Raw genomic sequence first — 20,082 nt, 5'->3', positions numbered from 1 at the left:
CAATAAATTATGAAATTTGAGGAAAAGCAAATGGCAAAGTTTGGCTGTGTGTCTTAGATAGTGGGAAATAAGTGGGTAGGTGAGAGGACCTGTGTCTGGTTTAAAGAGGCTTGTTTTTATTTGGTGAATGAGGGAGAGGGTAGACAAATTTTGATGATTTTGGTGAAGAGAAGCTTGCAACTATGGCTGTAGTAGGAAAATTTTCCTGGGAGCTGATTTCTGGGATATCAGATACTTGGAGACTGGTTAGAGAACAGGACCCATTGGGAAGCTCTGAATTAAATTGCTGAGTGAGGGGGTACGTTAATCATTGGATGGGATAAATTCATATATCAGGAGAGTAAAGGAGATAGGTGGCAAACCAGGATGGTCCATATCTTAACAGTCAAGGGAAAATAAGGAAAGGAAAGCATTTCCGAACAAATGAGGTGGGCAGTGGAATTTTTCTACAAAGAAATCAAAGTGAAGCCTAAGACAGGGCATTTGGTCAGTCAGGAAATAATTTGGGAATGAAATTTCAGTAACTTGGAAATGAGAGGAAGTTGTAGAGTTGGTGGAATATCACTGGTTTCCCAGGATTTATGGCAGAGAAAAGAAAGTGGAGGATGGCACCCATCAGACGGTTTGGGTTTTGTCTTTCAGTGGTGGCTTTACAGTGTATTTCTGGGCAGAGCAAAAGTAAATTGAAGCACATAGTTGAGTTGAGACCTGGTAGGGATAAAGGGCTTGGTTTAAGAACATAGGTTGAATTACTGGTTTTAGCAGAAGGAATATGTAGTTCCTCAGAGAAGAAAATAAATGAAGAGAATTCTTAAAAATTGACATACTGTTTAGAAGAGGAAAACAGACTAAATTTTGTTCAAAATAAATTATTTAGATGGACAGATAAGTCCCTTCGGTTTTCTTATCTGTTTGCAATTCTTTTTTCTTGTTCATCTGACTTGATAGTTTTAAATGGCCAGGTTTTAAAAATTTTTCCTTTATATTGGAGTATAGGTGATTAACAATGTTGTGTTAGTTTCAGGTATACAGAAAAGTGATTAAGTTATACATATACTTGTATCTTCAAATGGCCAGTGTTTGAGTTTGCTGTTTATTTCTTCTGATTGGCCAGGTCTGATGTTGAACGCCTCTAGAGAATTTTTCAGTTTTGTTATTATATTCTTCAACTCCAGAATTTCTGTTTGGTTCTTTTTTATAGTTTCAGTCTCTTTGTTGATGTTCTTAATATTGTTCATATATTGTTTTCCTAATTTTGTTTAGTTGTTTAACTGTGTTCTCTTGTAGTACCTTGAGCCTCTTTAAAACGGTTATTTTGAATTTGTCAGGTAATCCATAGATCTTTGTTTTTTTAGGGTTGGCTTTTGAGATTCATTTTATTCCTTGGATTGGGCCATTTTCCCTTTCTCTTTCTGTGTCTTGTTATTTTCTGCTGTGTTTATTTATATATTTGTTTGTTGGCTGCATTGGGTCTTCGTTGCAGTGCATGGGCTTCTCGTTGTGGTGGCTTCTCTTGTTGCGGAGCACGGCTGTAGGTGCACGAGCTTCAGTGTTTGTGGCACGCGGGCTCAGTAGTTGTGGCTCGAGGGCTCTAGAGCGCAGCCTCAATAGTTGTAGCACACGGGCTTAGCTACTCCATGGCATGTGGGATCTTCCCGGACCAGGGCTCGAACCCATGTTCCCTGCATTGGCAGGTGGATTCTTAACCACTGCACCACCATGGAAGTCCCTTCTGCTTTGTTTGTTTTGTGCGTTTGAAAAAACAGCCACATCTCCCAGTTTTTATGGTCTGGCTTTGTACAGGGGAAGACCTTCACCAGTCAGCTCAACTTGAGATCCTGGCATCCCTCAAACAGTTTCTGGGCTTGAGTATGTAATTTCTCAGTTAGAGAGGTTTGCTGGCTCCTCTTTCAGGAACTTATAATCTCTTGCTCTCTCTAGTGTCTGTCTGCTGTACCACAAGTTTGCTGTTGCTGCAGCAAGCCACTGAGTGAACCCTCTTTGATCTCTGGGGTGCCCAGGCTTCCAGAGTATGCTGGTTCCCCATCAGCACTCTGAGTTAGTTAAGACAGAAACCTGTCCCTTGGGCAGCCCACCTAAAAGCCAGAACACTGGATGTTTATTCCCTCTAATTTTTCCCTGCCAAGGAAGAAGTTGGGTTCCGTGTGCTTTCTCCTCATCACAGCAAGCTGAGCCAGCCATCTGTGGCACTGTGTTTCTCTGGTGCTACAGTAAACCTCTGAGCTCTTTTTTCTTCTCTGTGACCACCGCACATCCAAAATATGCCAATTCCATTAGTGTTCCAAGTCAGGTGAGACAAATTAGTCCCTTGGCAGCCCCCTGAAAAGTAGGAACGTTGAACACACATCCGTTCTTCTTTTCAGCCCAAGGGAGAAGCTGAGAGCTGAGCTTTTCCTCGTGATCCTGCTGAGCTCTGCTGGCTTGGGGGAATTGTAATTGTGGTTGATATGAAATGACTTTTCTTACTGTTTCAATGCAGCTGTTCTCGACTTTGAGCTTCCCTGGGGTAGTGCGACTTCTTAATTGGTTTCCGGGCTTTCTGGATAGTATATTGTTAAGTCGTCTCTGGTGGAACAAAGTCTGAGCCTTCCTGTTTGCCACTTTGGTGACATCACTTCCTGTGTGTTATTTCCTTTTATGGTCAAATAACATTCCATTGTATGAATATACTACCTTTTGTTTAGCCAATGGAAAGTTGATGGACATTTATTTATAATAATAATGACATTATGTTTATGTACAAGTTATTGTGTGGACTTATGTTTCCAATTCTCTTATGTTTATACCTAGACAATGAATTGCTGAGTCATACTGGCAACTCTTATGTTAAACATTTTGAGATACTGCCAACCTGTTTCCCAAAGTGGTTGTACCATTTTACAGTCCCATCAGCATTGTATGAAGATACCAATTTTGCTACATCCTCATCAACACTTTTTATTTCCTGGTTTTTAATATTAGCCTTTCTAGTGAGTGTCAGTATCTCTTTGTGATTTTGATTTGCGTTTCTCTAATTGTTAATGAATTCCAAGTATCTTTGCATGTGCTTTTTGGACATTTGTATATCTTCTTTGGAGAAATGTCTATTCAGGTCCTTTGCCTATTTTTTGTTGGATTATTTGTCTTTTTATTGTTAGTTGCAAGAGCTGTTTATATATTCTGAGTTTGGACTAAATTGTACTTGTAAAATTAAGTTTTTTTATACTGATTCTGTGTAACTTATTGTCATTTCCGGGAATAGTGTGAATTCACATCTCTAACTTTTAGTTATTTCTGCTACTGGGAAAATTTTCAAAGACAGTCAATGTCACAATCTTTATAAAAGTCAGCTGTAGAAAGGATAGATATTCTTTTTTCTTTACCTCCTAAAGCTGCACAACCTTTGAGATAGATTTTGTATTCTATGTAAAAGACAGCTCTTACTAGAGAGTCTCAGTATATTTTATTTATACAGAGCGAGTTCTGAAAGGCCCACTGGCCTTTTCACTTTTTCCTTGGCCATCTTGGGATATCAGGTTAAGGAACAGGGCCTGATTTCTTTCAAGATAGTAAGGTGAGCAGTTGGATACTTAAAAAAGGGCATAGGCATGTGGCCTTCATGGCTTTAGCCAGTGAAGGTGGGGCTATTTCATGTTGAAATTGGCAATGAGAAGCCAATTTTACTTGGCTGATTTCACTTAGTTTTTCTATCTTGCTATTATGTGAGGTTCAAGGGGCTTACCTCATCATTTCCCTTTTAGTACTAGAAACAAGTTTTCTAAGCTAAATTTAGACTACCAAAGGAATCATCCCAAGTACTGAAATGGAGATGTGATTCAACTGTGATTAAATCAACAAGAATCATGTGATTATATAAATTTGCACCTATCTTTGGTAAGGAAACTTGAAATCAAAATATCTACATTATGTGATCATATTGTTTACACTCTTGTTGGGAGGACTATATTAACAGATAGGAAGTCATTAAAGAATAATAAAAATAGTATTACTGTGAAAACCTTTGATGTAGCACTATAAAGTGCTATAGGACACCAGAGAAAGTGGATCTGGAGGAAAAAGAATAGTTGGTAAAACTTTCATCAAGGAGATGAAGCATGACTTACACCTTGAACGATGTGTAGTAATTGCAGAGCTTCACAGAAAAAGGGAGGAGAGGTTCTGTATGGGAAATGAGGCAGTAAAGAATATAGTGATACTGATTTGGATGGATCTGGAGACAAATAGGCAGGTGGATGGGAGGGGAGAATATTTTAAATACTGAAGTAGACAGTTGGCTTTGTCAAGAGCGGTGGATAATAGGCCTAGAATCTAGTAAGTCTGAATACACAGCTGAAAAACTTCCCCTTAGTATGGCAGATAACATTCAATTAGGAGGAAGGATTTTGGGGAGGAGCTTACTAGCAAACCAAAAACTCTAGGTAAAAGTTAAGTCTAAGTAATGGTTTATGCATTTGTTTTGTCAGATTGACTAAAGTTTTTTCTTTTTCCCTTTCAGAAGAGTGGTTGAGACCTGTGATGAGAAAAGACAAGCAGGTGTTAGTGCATTGGGGGTTTTACCCAGACAGGTAATGTTGATATGTCCTTACATCTGGTATAAAGAGTTTTGTCAGTGCAAACCAGAGTTATTTATATATAGTTTCGCTTTCTGAATAGCGACAATTTTGTTGATTTGTTTCAGTCATTGAACTCACTTCTTTTGAGTATTCTCTTACTGACTTCCTTATTTATTAAGTTATGGAGTTCAGTGAAGTCACAGGCTTTATTTATCTTAAACTGATATGTTTGCTGTGTTTGCCAAAACAGTCCTTCAGTATGGTATTAGACTGCTAATTTAGATTTGTTTCCTTTAAGAAATGAATTTTTCTTCTGGGTATTTTATGACTGGTTAGTTTTATTTTATTTATTTATTTTAAAATACCTATGCCATTCTATTATGGATGAAGTTACGTTATGTCTAAAATGAAGTATATATCATAACTCATACAGTGTTTCAGTATCTAAATATGCATAAAGAATATTATAAACAAGAACAAACGTCAGTGAGAATGGTGGTTATTGTTTAATGAAAATTATGCCTGCATAGGGGGCATTTAGGAATAAGGATAACCTTTCATGTACTTCATCTTCTTAAACCTATGGTAGAGCTGTTTAAGTGTTCATTTCACTATTTTCAAGTGGAGAGACTCTCGGTTGTGGGTTTTTCATGTCAGACCAGTCTTCTTTCATCTGTATCCACATCCACTTCTAGCCCTACCATATTTTTGGAAGCAAATCCCAAACATATCATTTCAATATTTCAATAATAAATATTTCAGTATGTATTTCTGAAAGATAAGGACTCATTAAAAAAAATAAGCACAATACCACTGTCAAACCTAAAAAAATTAACAGAATTCCTTAATGTCAAATATCAAGTCACTGTTGTCATATGATATATTTGATTGATTGATAAGATTGGTATTTGTTGGAATTAGAATTTAAACACATCTTGTGATTAGTTGATATGTTTCTTAAGTATTTTTCAGTTTATAGGTTCTCCCTGTGGGGAAGCCCACCCCGCCTTACAGTGTATTACTTAAGAAACCAGGTTGTTTGTCCTGCAGAGTTTACCACAGTGTGGAATTTTTTATGGCATCACTGTGGTGTATTTGAACATGTTTCTCCATTCTCTGGAGTTGATCAGAATCTATTTCAGTTTAGGGAAGGAACAAGACTTGCATAGGTGTGTGTTCTTCATCAGGAGACATATAATGTCTGGTTATGTGTTGTTTTGAAGTTAATCTATTTGAGTGACTTTATTTTACTTATAAATATATTTTTTGAGGAAGAAATATGTCTTTAGATATCTTCAAATTTTTAAGAATATATTCACAGTTTTCATACAAGTTGAGTTAATTAGAACCAAATCAAGTCAGCTTGCTTATCAACCTTTTTTGAACCATAATTGACCACTTTACATGAACTAACATTTTTTTTTAATTAGTAATATTTAAGTAAATACTTTCTAGAGAACATTTCTTATTTCGAGGCTTTAGGTATTCATGGCACTATTAAAACAAACTTTTCAGTATCATAGGAACTATTACAGGAACTCAGCTTGCCTTTGAAACACTTCGATGGAAACTCGAATTTATGACAAACTACATAAAGTATAGGATTGAGATGAATTTTATAGTAACACGTTATAAGACATGTTAGCTTGTTTGCTAGCCTTTTGTTTATGTATCAAATAAACTATAATGGCTGGCTCATGTGCTGCCTTCTCAAGGGGCCTTGTTAGTTCACTTTCTTAACTATAGTTTGTGCCCTCACTTCTTATTGTAACATTTTCTTGTCAAGACTTAAAGAATATAAGGTTTTTAATTTTTTTTACTCACCATTGCAGTCTTTACCTGGAATAGTTAATTAATTGGCAAAGGAACTTTTTTTCTCCAACTCATGTTTAAATGTTCCTAGAAAACTTACCAGAGTGCTGTTAATAGGTCTGTTGAGCTGTACTTGTTCCAAATGCTTTTCAGCTGACTTCTGAGAAGTGGCTAAAGGAAGCCAATGCTTGTTACTATACTTATATTTCATTTAGATATCACTTAGCTTTATAATAATTTATTGGCCAGTATAGGAGCATTGATAAAATTTTAATTTGGTAGGTAATTTTATGCTTATTTCAAAATTGTGGAGTAGGGGGAGTGATTTATATCAGTGAGCTGGATTTCACTGATAAAGAGAACCATTGAGCAAAGACATGTGAAGATAGGAGGGAGTGAGCTAGATGGATATCTGGGTAATGAGGAGCATATGTAAAGGGCATGATGTGGCCACCATCTGATAGTCAAAGCGTACCACTAAAACCCAGGTGGGTCGAATAAAACATGAGTGAGGGGAGAGTACTAGGAGATGAGGTCATAGGACCAGATCATGAAGCCTTGGCAAACCACTGTACGGATTTTGACTTTTAACTCTGAGTTCGGTGGGAGCTGGAAGGTTTTGAACAGTTGGACTTAGTTTTTTAAAGGATTGCTCTGGTTGCTATGTGAAAAATGGACTCCCAGGGCCTTTGGGTCAACATGGAAGTTATATAGATCCTAAACATATTTTGAAGGTGGAAGTGGTAGAAGTTGTTGATAGTTTGATTATAGGATGTAATTCAGAGTGAAGTCAAGGATATCTTGCAAGTATTTTGGCCAGAACAACTGGAAAAGTGGAATTGGCATTTCCTGAGAGGAGGATGATTGGCTAGATCATATTGTTTGAGTTGGGATGGCATTATATGTTGAATTTTGAGTGTATCAATATTGGGTTTGAAAGCTTTATTAGACATGTAATGAGAGATGTGGAATTGGCAGTTGAATTTATGAGTGCAGAATTCAGAGAATAGGGCAGGTATGAGATTTCAAGTCATCAGTATATGTTTGAAGGCATAGAACTGCATGAGATGATGATCAAGAGGATGAATAGGTCAGAGGATTGTTCCAAAAACTGAAACTTGGGGCCTTCCAGTGTTGAAGAGGTTTGGTAGGAGAGGAGAAACTGGCAGTGGAGACTGAAGAGAGAGGCTTGTGACTAGAAGGAATGCCAGATGATAGTACTGTCTTAGAGGACAAATAAGGGAAATGCTTTGAGGAGTGATCAACATGTTGAAATTCTGTGGACTGAGGCTTTTAAACTTTGGGTTTTACGACGTGAAGGTTACTGTAGACCTCTGCAGAAGAGATTTCTTGTCAGAGTGTTAGAGACAAAAGTATGTGATAATTTGTTATTACTGGATCCTAATAGCATTTTTAAAATGTATTTTTACCTCTTGATCAAAGTCTTTTCCGTGAATGAATTTGGGTTCTAATTTGTTTTTCCTTTTTTCATTTTCTTTACAGCTATGATACTTGGGTCCATAGTAATGATGTTGATGTGGAAATTGAAGATCCACCAATTCCAGAAAAGCCATGGAAGGTGAAAGATCCTTTTTAAAACAAAATTTATTCTTACATAACTTAATAGCCCTTCTTAGCTGTTCTCAACAGCAGTGTTTTAAAGAGATACAGAACGATGATTCTTCCTTTCTTGTCATACTATTAAGAGATACCTATGGTCGAAGACCTCATTATCCAGGTCTTAGATCAGATATCTGCAGTGATGTTTGAGGAGACCCCAAAGGAAAGTTAGATTGTGGTTTGAGAAAGTTGAGAGTGTTAGGAGTGGAGTTGAACATCGTTGATGATGTCATTTAGGAAGGCTGGAAGCAGTGCCTTCGTGGCTTTTATTATGATACAGACTTCTCTTACGAATCATTTCTATTATAATGGTTTCAACTTTTAACGTGGAAATAATTTTGAAAGTGCAGGAATAATACAAAACAAAGTACTGTTTTATACTCTTATTCCAGATTCCCGTTGTTACTATCTTTAAAAAATATTTATATATTCATGTTTATTTGGTTGCACCAGGTCTTAGTTGTGGCTCGTGGGCTCCTTAGTTGCAGCACTCGGGGTCCTTAGTTGCAGCAGGTGGGCTCCTCAGTTGTGGCCTGTGGGCTCCTTAGTTGAGGCATGTGAGCTTCTTAGTTGTGGAATGCAAACTCTTAGTTAGCAGCATGCGTGTGGGATCTAGTTCCCTGACCAGGCATTGAAACTGGGCCCCCTGCATTGGGAGTGCAGAGTCTTAACCACTGTACCACCAGAGAAGTCCCCCCTGTTGTTAATTATTTAAATAATTTATTACCTGATACAGGGCCCATATTACATCTTCACCAGTTGTCCCACTGATATAATAAGCTTTATACTTAGTTTTTCCCCTGATCCAGGATCCAGTTCAGGATCACACACTGCATTTAGTTGTCACATTTCTTTAGTCTACTTTAATCTGGAACTTTCAGCCCTTCTTTTTTCTTCTATGACACTGGCATTTTAGAAGTATATAGGTCAGTTGTTGTTTTAGAATGTCCCTGAATTTTAGTTCATGTATTTCCTTATATTCAGGCTATGTATTTTTGGCTGCAGTACTCCATAACTAATATTGTGTCCTTCTCAGTGCATCATATTGGCAGCCTCATATTATCCATTTTTCCCATTATGGCTCATACTTTGATCATTTGTGAAGGTACTGTCTGCCTGGTTTTCCCACTGTAACATTACCATTTTTCTCATTGACATTTAAAATATTTTATAGGGAAATACTTTGAGACTACACAAATATACTTTTCTTCATTGAATTTGTGTCTGAAGGTTTGCTCATCCATTAGTAATTTCTGTGACTGAATTAAGTTATTACTGGTGCTTTTCTAATTCTATCCATTCCATCTGTGCTTGCAGTTGGCATTTTGCAGCAGGGACAAGCTTTCCCTTCTCCCTTTATGTGTGTCTGTGGTCTATGCATTCACACAGCAGTGACATTACTACCATTCTTCATTTTGATGAATTATCTAAATTTGGCCAGTGGGAACGACTTTAAGCCGCCTCCTGTGACCTTTTGGCATTATTTGATGCATTTTTGCATATCTCCTACTTTCTGACACAAAAAGATGTTCCAAACTCCTTTTTTTTTTTTAAATTAATTTATTTAATTTTTGTTTATATTTGGCTGCGTTGGGTCTTCGTTGCTGCGCGCGGGCTTTGTCTAGTTGCGGTGAGCGGGGGCTACTTTTTGTTGCAGTGTGTGGGCTTCTCCTCGGGCTCCAGGTGCACGGGCTTCAGCAGTTGTGGCTCGCGGGCTCTAGAGCGCAGGCTCAGTAGTTGTGTTGCACAGGCTTAGTTGCTCCACGGCATGTGGGATCTTCCCAGACCACGGCTTGAACCCGTGTCCCCTGCATTAGTAGGCAGATTCTTAACCACTGCGCCACCAGGGAAGCCCCCCAAACTCCTTTGTAATTTTCCCATCCCAGTCCCGGAATCAGTATTTTTACAGGGAGCTCTGCTCCTTTCCATGGGTGATTTTACATGATCTTTATTGACTTCTGTATCATGTAAGGAGCACTTAAATTGGATCAAAATGTTAGATTTTAGACCTGGTTCAACCTATTTCTAATTTGTGTGACTTTCAGAAAGACAGCCTTTGAGCTTTAGATTCCATATGAGGAAAATGGGATTAACCAAAATTAGTCTTTTTTTTTTTAAACACTTTATTTGTAAATAACTTCAAACTTACAGAAAAGTTGCAAGAAAAAGAATAGTACATGGCATACCTATATACCCTTTATCTAGATTTGCCTGTTACCATTTCACTCCCATTTTGATTTATCATTTATAGTCTATATCTGTTTATAAATATGTTTTTTCTGAATCATTTGAGATAAAGATGCATATATAATGGGCCTTTACTCCAATAAGTGTGTGTTTACTAGGATAAGAAATTCTCATACATAAGCACAGTAATCAAGTTCATTAAATTTAACATTGACACAATATTTTAGTCTACTATCCATATTCCAGTGTTGCCACTTGACCCAGTAATTTTTAATTTTTATTGGAGTATTGTTGATTTACAATGTTGTGTTAGTTTCTGCTGTACAGCAAAGTGAATCAGTTATACATAGACATATATCTACTCTTTTTAGACTCTGTTCCCATATAGGCCATTACGGAGTATTGAGTAAAGTTCCCTGTGCTATACAGTAAGTTCTTATTAGTTTTCTGTTTTATATATAGTAGTGTGTATATGTCAATAGCAATCTCCCAATTTATCCCCCCACTTTCCCCTTGGTAACCATAAGTTTGTTTTCTGTATCTGTGACTCTATTTCTGAATAGGTTCATTTGTACCATTTTTTTAGATTCCACATATAAGTGATATCATATGATATGTTTGTCTTTCTCACTGACTTACTTCACTCAGTATGAAAATCTCTAGATCCATCCATGTTGCTGCGAATGGCATTATTTCATTCTTTTTTATGGCTGAGTAGTATTCCATTGTATGTATGTACCACATCTTCTTTATCCATTTCTCCGTCAATGAACATTTCATTGCTTCCATGTCCTGGCTGTTGTGAATAGTGCTGCAATGAATATTGGGGTACATACATCTTTTCAAATTATGGTTTTCTCTGGATATATGCCCAGGAGTGGGATTGCTAGATCATATGGTAGTTCTATTTCTGGTTTTTTAAGGAACCTCCATACTGTTCTGTACTGTGGCTGTACCAATTTACATTCCTACCCACCGTGTAGGAGGGTTCCCTTTTCTCCACATCCTCTCCAGCATTTATTGTTCGTAGTTTTTTTTTTTTTTTTTTTTTTTTTTTTCAGTATGTGGGCCTCCCACTGCTGTGGCCTCTCCCGTTGTGGAGCACAGGCTCCGGACGCCCAGGCCCAGCGGCCAAGGCTCACGGGCCCAGCCGCTCTGCGGCATGTGGGATCTTCCCTGACCGGGGCACAAACCCGTGTCCCCTGCATCGGCAGGCGGACTCTCAACCACTGCGCCACCAGGGAAGCCCGTGATCTTTTTTTTTTTTTTAAAAAAATATATTTATTTATTTGGCTGTGCCAGGCCTTAGTTGCAGCACGTGGGATCTTCGTTGTGTCATGTGGGACCTTTAGTTGTGGCATGTGAACTCTTAGTTGCGGCATGTGGTATTTAGTTCCCAGGCTAGGGATTGAACCCAGGCCCTGTACATTGGGAGCATGGAGTCTTAACCACTGGACCACCAGGGAAGTCCCTCCTCACTGGTGATCTTAATCACCCAGTTAAGGTGTTCTGTGATGGCTCCACTGTATGGTTACTTTTCCCCTCCATTTGCAACTTATAAACAATTTGTGAAAGATTCTTTAGACCATGGAGATATCCTCCTTCTCATCAAAATCCTCTCTCTGTCACCCAGGTTTAGCATCCACTTAGAATTCTTGCCTGAACCAGTCTTTTCTTTGATGATTACACAGCAATACTTTTCCACTCCAGCCCTTCCCTCCACATTTACCAGTTGGCTTTCAGAGTTCTGTAAGCAAGAGCCCTTCCTTTTCCCTCTTTTACTTATTTATTTGTCTGTTGTCAGTGTGAATTCATGGAATTGTAATTTTTCAGTGCTCAATAATTCATTACTTCAGTATTTTGTGCTGAAGTTGTTTCATATTTGGCCACTGGGAGCCCCTTCAGGCTGGCTTGTCATCCTTGTTGGTTTTTTTTTTTAAGATTTTTTTGATGTGGACCATTTTTAAAGTCTTTATTGAATTTGTTACAGTATTGCTTCTGTTTTATGTTTTGGTTTTTTTGGCCATGAGGCATGTGGGATCTTAGCTCCCCGACCAGGGATTGAACCCGCACCCCCTGCATTGTAAGGCGAAGTTTTAACCGCTTGACCACCAGGGAAGTCCTTGGCTTGTGATCCTTGTGACAAGCACTTGTCATTTTTGAGCACCTCCTTTAGGGCGTAGTAGGATGTTCCAGGTTCATTTAGTACCTTCCATTCCTCATGCCTAGAATCAGGTGTTTCTCTGAGGCGCTCTCATTTCTTTCAGTAGGAGAAGGTATTAGAGACCAAGATCTGGGTACAGGTATGCTCAGTGCTACTGAAGTATCTTTGCTTCTAGGTCCTTTCTATTCAGAGCTATTATGTATCTGTAAATTCAAATGCAGACAGTAGTTGAGTACACATATACGTGCATATACACATAATATATATATTTTAGAAATAATGAGGCCATAATGATACCTCCAGTTCTAATCTGTCCCCACAGTGTTCCTTTTTGCCCTCCTCTACTCCATATTTATATGTCTCTTCTTCTGAGAGTAAGAATCTTGGCTCCCAGCATCAACACGTTTATGAATACGTTCAAATTAGTTTCAGAATTGCTTTGCCCCTGCCACTATCATAAACAAAAGTACTAAAAGAGTTCAAGATATGTTTGTGGTTCTCCTGCTCCCCTAGCCCTGACCAAGACTGAGGGTGTATTATATATTGGCAAATAGTGTGTTCGTGAGTTACCTGGATGAACGTTTTTTCCCCTCCCTTCAGTGTGGTTTTTACTTATTTGAAGTATTGTTAAAGGTTTATTTCTTTCAGTTTGTTTTCAGTTTTGGTGTTTCCTCTCCCTCTTCCCATCCAAGCTGATTTAATTTTATATATATTTATTTTTTAAGATTTATTTATTATTTATTTGCCTGAGTCAGGTCTTAGTTGCCACACGCAGGGTCACCATTGCGGAGCGCAGGCGCTTCGTTGTGTGTGGGCTTCTCTCTAGTGGCGTGCGGGTTTTCTCTTCTCTAGTTGTGGCACACAGGCACGTGGGCCCTGTAGTTGTGGCGTGTGGGTTCCAGAGCGCATGGACTCTGTAATTTGTGGCACGCGGGCTCTAGTTGAGGTGCATGAGCTCAGTAGTTGTGGCATACGGGCTTAGTTGCCCCGCGACATGTGGGATCTTAGTTTCCTGACCAGTGATCAAACCCGCGTCACCTGCATTGTAAGTCAGATTCTTTACCACTGGACCACCAGGGATCTCCCCAGTTTTATATTTTGAATATGTAGAATTCTAATGTGCTTTCAAAAAATGTATGCTTCCAAAAAATGTATACTTCCTCATGAGTTCATTCTATTCCCATCTCCCCATTCCTTGTAGAATAAACTTACTGTTTTCTGGCTTATCCTTCCTGTGTTTCTTTTTGCCAAAACATGTAGGTGTTTGCATATTTTTTTATTTCCCTCTTTTATACTTTGCCTTTTCTGCTTAATCTTTCCTGGAAACTCTTGGTGGTCATACCTTCACAGTGCTCCATTATACTTGGAAATGTGAATAGTTGCCATTATTTTAGAATTGCAGACAAAACTGCGATAAATAACCTTGTGCCGTATGCATTGTCTTATTTCTTTAAGGTGGATGCTCAAGGTAAATTTCTAAAATTAGAGTTGCTGTGTTGAGGAGTAAATTAAAATACATAGTTTTGTTAGATTCGTGCCTCTACCATGGGAGTCTGCACGGTTTTGAATTCTTGTAAACAGTGAAGCCAGAGTGCCTCTTCCCTCATGGCCTCACCAAGAGAGTGGCGTCAAGCGTTTGAATTTTTGCAAATCCTGATATGTGAGAAATGGTATCCATGTTAATTTTAATTTGGTATCTCTTTTTGTGAGTGAAGTGAAGTTGAACATCTTTTTATATTTTCAAGGGTCTTTTTTTTTTTTTTTTTTTGCGGTACGCGGGCCTCTCACTGTTGTGGCCTCTCCCGTTGCGGAGCACAGGCTCCGGACGCGCAGGCTCAGCGGCCATGGCTCACGGGCCCAGCCGCTCTGCGGCATGTGGGATCTTCCCGGACCGGGGCACGAACCCGTGTCCCCTGCATCGGCAGGCGGACTCTCAACCACTGCGCCACCAGGGAAGCCCTTTAATGGTTTTTTTAAAAAATTTTTTTCTCATTTTTCAGTTAGTTTTTTCTGTTGTCTCCTAGAGTAATAAAAGTTATTTAAATGTTTAGAGTATATTGCAAATATTTAGTTGTATTTTTTACTTTAGTTATGGTGGGGTTTTTTTTGTAGTTTTGAATTGAAGTATAGTTGATTTACAGTGTTGTGCCAATCTCTACTGTACAGCAAAGGGACCCAGTTATACACATAGAGACATTGTTTTCTTTTTTTTTAAAATTAATTAATTTTTTTGGCTATGTTGGGTTTCCATTGCTGCATGCGGGCTTTCTCTAGTTGAAGCGAGCAGGGGCTACTCTTCGTTGCGGTGCGCGGGCTTCTTATTGAGATGGCTTCTCTTGTTGCAGAGCATGGGCTCTAGGCACACAGCCTCAGTATTTGTGGCTTGCGGGCTCAGTAGTTGTGGCACGCGGGCTCAGTAGTTGTGGCGCACGGGCTTAGTTGCTCCGCGGCATGTGGGATCTTCCCAGACCAGGCCTCGAACCCGTGTCCCCTGCATTGGCAGGTGGGTTCTTAACCGCCATGCCACCGGGGAAGTCCGGAAAATGTTAACTTTTAAAATCCGGCCTTTCTTTGTTAGAAATAAACTTTTTACTTGACGTGTAGACTACAGAAAAATTTTTAACCATTCTTTTTGTGTCTCCATGTATGGGTTACAAATAAGTGCTGAATCCTCATTTAGAGTGCCAGTGCAACAATTGTTCCCTTGTGTGATGTTTCTGTGATTTTCACACACACTCTCCCCCTGATTCCTGGGTATAGTTTATTGGAATGACAAATTCTTATAAGGAATGAGGAAACTGGTAGCATTTCTTTGTCTTGTTTTTAGGAAAATAGAATGACTTTTTTAAAAAAATTATTTGTTTATTTATTTGGCTGCCTTGGGTCTTTGTTGCTGCGTGCGGGCTTTCTCTAGTTGAGGCAAGCGGAGGCCACTCTTCGTTGCAGGTGCATGCTTCTCATTGCAGTGGCTTCTCTTGTTGCGGAGCACGGGCTCCAGGCGAGCAGGCTTCAGTAGTTGTGGCACATGGGCTCAGTAGTTGTGGCTCGTGGGCTCTAGGGCACAGGCTCAGTAGTTGTGGTGCACGGGCTTAGCTGCTCCGCGGCATGTGGGATCTTCCCAGGCCAGGGCTAGAACCCATGTCCCCTGCATTGGCAAGCGGATTCTTAACCATGTGTCACCAGGGAAGTCCCTAGAATGACTTTTAAAGGAAAATACATTAGCTAAAGAATGCCCACCCTGCAATAAAAGCAGTTACAAATACTTTAAATCAGTGGTTTTCAAACTTTGTTGATCATGTATGTCCAAGAAAGCAAAATTAGGAACTATTTACTTTTAAAAACAATATATTTATCTTATTTTTGGCTGTGTCGGGTCTTAGTTGTGGCATGTGACATCTGTATTGCAACATGTGGGATCTTTTGTTGCGACATGTGGGCTTCTCTCTAGTTGTGGCTCGCAAGCTCCAGAGAGCATGGGTTCTGTAGTTGCAGCCTGCTGGCTATCTAGTTGTGGCTCACGTGCTCAGTAGTTGCAGTGCATGGGGTTAGTTGCCCCGCAGCATGTAGGATCTTAGTTCCCTGACCAGGGATTGAACCCACGTTCCCTGCATTGGAAGGTGGATTTTTAACCACTGGACCACCAGGGAAGTCCCCTACTTCCTTTTATGTTTAGTTAACATATAAAATTATTCACTAGATATTTAAATAGTTACTGAGTATGTGGAATCTTTCATGTTTGTTTATTTTTTTGCTTTTATGTTTGTATTTACAAACTAAATTAAAAAAAATTTTTTTTAACTTTTTAGTTTATATTGGAATATAGCCGATTAACAATGTTGTGATAGTTTCAGGTGCACAGCAAAGAGACTTAACCATACATATATACATGTATCCATTCTCCCCCAGACTCCCCTCCCATCCAGGCTGCCACATAATATTGAGCAGAGTTCCCTGTGCTATACAGTAGGTCCTTGTTGGTTATCTTTTTAAAATTAATTTATTATATTTAAATACTTTTTCTTAATGTATCCTATGAAATCTAAATTGCAATTTGTGCTCACTGTTATCCTTTTTAAGAATAAATGGATATGCTTTTCGTTAAAAGTCAAGTGTGTTATATACTTTATTTTTCTTCTTGAACTTGCATTTTTATTTTACCTTCAAGAGAATATAATCCTAGTATAATACTTTTTAATGCTTGAAGATCTTATCCCTGAAACCTAGAGAAAAGGAGCTAACTAAGCATGTCTTTAGTCAGAAAATTTGAACTGGGATTTTAGTTTCTCTATTACTGTATAAAACAATGCTTATGTATTGTTTTGTTGTTCTAGAGGAAATGTGATTGCTATGAGAAAGTTAGCACTTAATTTAAAATGTTAAATTGTGGATATTAACATTTATTAAATATGAATAATAAAAACAGATCACAGTTTTAAAAAACACCTGTGTACTTGCCACTCTCAAAAAAGAACATTACCATTACCATTGAAGCATTCCATGTTCATCCTTTGGCCTGCCCACTCAGAGCTAACCGTTATTCTGAATGTTTGGCTTGTCTTTTTTATGCAGTTTTACCACACACGCACACACACACACAAAACTACACAAATCCTGTTTTAGTTTTTACATTTAAAAAGCTTTAATATCAGTGTAATCATATTGTATTTTTTCGTGACTTGCCTTTTTGTTCAGCATCATTCATCTATAGTATATAGCAGTACAAGTAATCTCGTGTATGCATATGTCACAATATATCTATTGTAATGTGGGTGGGTGTGGTAGTTTCTACTTTAATGTACTATGAAAAATGCTACTATGAATTTTCCTGAACATACATCTTTTGTGTTTGTTCATAATGGAATTACTGGATCTTAGGGAATGCAAACATTCACTTTTTCTAAACAATGCCATGTTGTTTCCAGATGGTTGTAAAAATTTATTTTGCTAAGGGTGTATAAGTTTTCTGGATGCTCTGTATCATGGACAGTGCTTGGTATATTCTTTTTTTTTTTTCCAATTTATTTTATTTATTTATTTTTGGCTGTGTTCGGTCTTCGTTGCTGTGTGCGGGCTTTCTCTAGTTGCAGCGAGCGGGGGCTACTCTTCATTGCAGTGCACAGGCTTCTCATTGTGGTGGCTTCTCTCGTTGTGGAGCATGGGCTCTAGGCGTGCGGGCTTCAGTAGTTGCGGCACACAGGCTCAGTAGTTGTGGCTCATGAGCTCTAGAGCACAGGCTCAGTAGTTGTGGTGCACGGGCTTAGTTGCTCCACAACATGTGGGATCTTCCCAGACCAGGGATCGAACCTGTGTCCCCTGCACTGGCGGGTGGATTCTCAACCACTGCGCCACCAGGGAAGGCCTGCTTGGTGTATTCTGACTTAGTGATATTTACCTATCTACTGGATGTGAAGTGGTGTTTCTTTAGGGTTTTAACTTGTATTTCTCTTATTACCAAATAGCTTTGCCATCTTTTCATGAATTCTTTGACCTTTGGTGTTTCTTCCTCTATGAAGTGCTCGTTTCCACCTTTTGCTTTTTTTTTTCCATTGCGTTGTCTTTTTCTTTGTGGGTGTTCTTTAGATATTATGCATACTAACAGGCGTGGTTACATCATCAGTTACCTGTGTTAAAAATAGGTTTTCTGGGCTTCCCTGGTGGTGCAGTGGTTAAGAATCCGCCTGCCAGTGGAGGGGACACAGGTTCGAGCCCTGGTCTGGGAAGATCCCACATACTGCGGAGCAGCTAACCCCGTGTGCCACAACTACTGAGCCTGCTCTCTAGAGCCTGCCAGCGACAGCTACTGAGCCCACGTGCCACAACTACTGAAGCTCACGTGCCTAGAGCCCGTGCTCCGCAACAAGAGAAGCCACTGTAATGAGAAACCAGCGCACCGCAACTAAGAGTAGCCCCCGCTTGTCGCTACTAGAGAAAGCCCCCATGTGCAGCAACGAAGACCCAACGCAGCCAAAAATAAAAAATAAAATCAAATAAATAAATTTATTACAAAATAAAAATTAAAAACATAGTTTTCCTAGTAGCTTATCTTTTTGTTTTCTATCCCAAGGTCATCACGACATTTTCTTAAATCATCTTTAAAAATTCTTTAGTTTTGCCTTTAATATATAAAGATCTTTAATCTACCTGGAATTAATTTTTAAACATGTTATAATGTAGGGGAAAAAAAAATTTCCCCATATGGTGTTAGATCAGCTATAGTTTCAAGGTGGAAAAATATTAAAGCTGGATTTCTCTCCCCACTGATCCAAGCCATTTCTGTTAAAAGTAAATTTTTATGTATGTCGTGATTTGTTTCTTGACTCTATTATAAAGTTTTATTAGTTATTTGTTTTGACTTGAGTACTCCCACTTTTTTCTTCAGGAGTCTTTTGGGTCTTTGCTGTTTTGTGTAAAGTTTAGAATCAGCTTGTTAAGGTCCATATTAAACAAACTCATTGGGATTTTGATTCGAATTAAATTTAATCTGTAGAACAACTTGGAGAAAACTGACATCTTTACAATACTGAGCCTCTCAATTTGTGGAGGCAATTTATCTCCCAATTTATTTAGGTCTTTTATATCTCTTTCGGTTAAGTTGTATAATTTTCTTCACATTTCATTGATCGTCTCAGAATGATCATATAGTAATTAATGTATATTTTTGGAAAATTTTTTCTCTGTTAAACCTCATATATGGAGTGTCAGTGGATAAAACTACTTTTCCTTTTACAAGGGTTGGCAAATTATAGCCACCTGTTTTTGTATATAAAATTGTATTAGATCACCACCAAACCCATTCATTTATGTATTTTCTGTGGCTGATTGCACACTATAGCAGCAGAGTTGAGTAGAGACAGAGAACGTATGGCTTGCAAGCCTAAAATATTTAGTATCTGACCCTTCCCCCCCGCCCCCCCCAAAAAAGCATACCAATTCTTGCTATATTTGTATTGTCCCATTATCTTCAGGGAAGATGATTTTTTTTTTTAACATCTTTATTGGGGTATAATTGCTTTACAATGGTGTGTTAGTTTCTGCTTTATAACAAAGTGAATCAGTTATACATATGTTCCCATATCAGGGGAGATGATTTTAAACAACAAAAACTACCTTTAAATGTAATCTGAGAGGTTACTTGTTCAATCTGTTCTCATTGAAAACTTGAAAAAAATGTGAACTGTGCTCTCTGATGTTAGAACTACTGAGCCTCCAACATTGTCTAGCAGTTTCAAACATATATCTTTGTGTGTAGTCAAATCTAGACATCTGTCTAGTCAAACAGTTAAGTTGTTACTTGGAAAAAAATGTTGATTAAAGGGATAAACTGTATGACTTGTGAGCCATATAACATTGTCAAGTATTACGAAAGGATTTTTAGAAACATACTATGTTGAAGATTATAGTTGTCAGAAGTTTAGGACTGGGCTTGATAGCAGAGTTTACCATCGTATCATTTCATAGGTAAGGAAACTGGGTTATAGAAGTTAGATAATTTTGCTGAAGGTTGCACAACCTATTATATTATTCTGACCCTAAGGTGTTTTTGTGAGACAGGTAATAGAGCATAGTGGCATAAGAGCTTAGGCAGAACTCCGTGCAAAGCTTTGCCTCTTGGTAGGTAAGTAACTGGGCAGCTTGCTGACACTCTGTGCCCCAGTTTGCTGATTTGGAAAACTGGAGAGACTAACCTGCCTTGCTTAGCGGGATTAAACAAGATCATATTATATG

The 20,082-nt window shown here is 38.5% G+C and overlaps 1 protein-coding gene across 4 annotated transcripts in view; it reads left to right on the top strand.

Moving 5' to 3' along the window:
• The window catches only part of SMARCC1 (SWI/SNF related, matrix associated, actin dependent regulator of chromatin subfamily c member 1), a 179,948-nt gene that overhangs the window by 44,346 nt on the left and 115,520 nt on the right, over nucleotides 1-20,082 (top strand). For all 4 annotated transcript variants that reach the window (XM_067754182.1, XM_067754181.1, XM_067754184.1 and 1 more), the window contains exons 7-8: nucleotides 4,517-4,586; nucleotides 7,890-7,965. In XM_067754182.1, the coding sequence (XP_067610283.1) occupies nucleotides 4,517-4,586; nucleotides 7,890-7,965 (146 nt within the window). The remainder of the gene's footprint in view (nucleotides 1-4,516; nucleotides 4,587-7,889; nucleotides 7,966-20,082) is intronic.

This window comes from Pseudorca crassidens, chromosome 10, assembly GCF_039906515.1.
Source record: "Pseudorca crassidens isolate mPseCra1 chromosome 10, mPseCra1.hap1, whole genome shotgun sequence".
NCBI classification, from domain to species: Eukaryota; Metazoa; Chordata; class Mammalia; order Artiodactyla; family Delphinidae; genus Pseudorca; species Pseudorca crassidens.
Note: the sequence above shows the minus strand (reverse complement) of the source record. Positions and strands in the feature narration are given on the sequence as shown.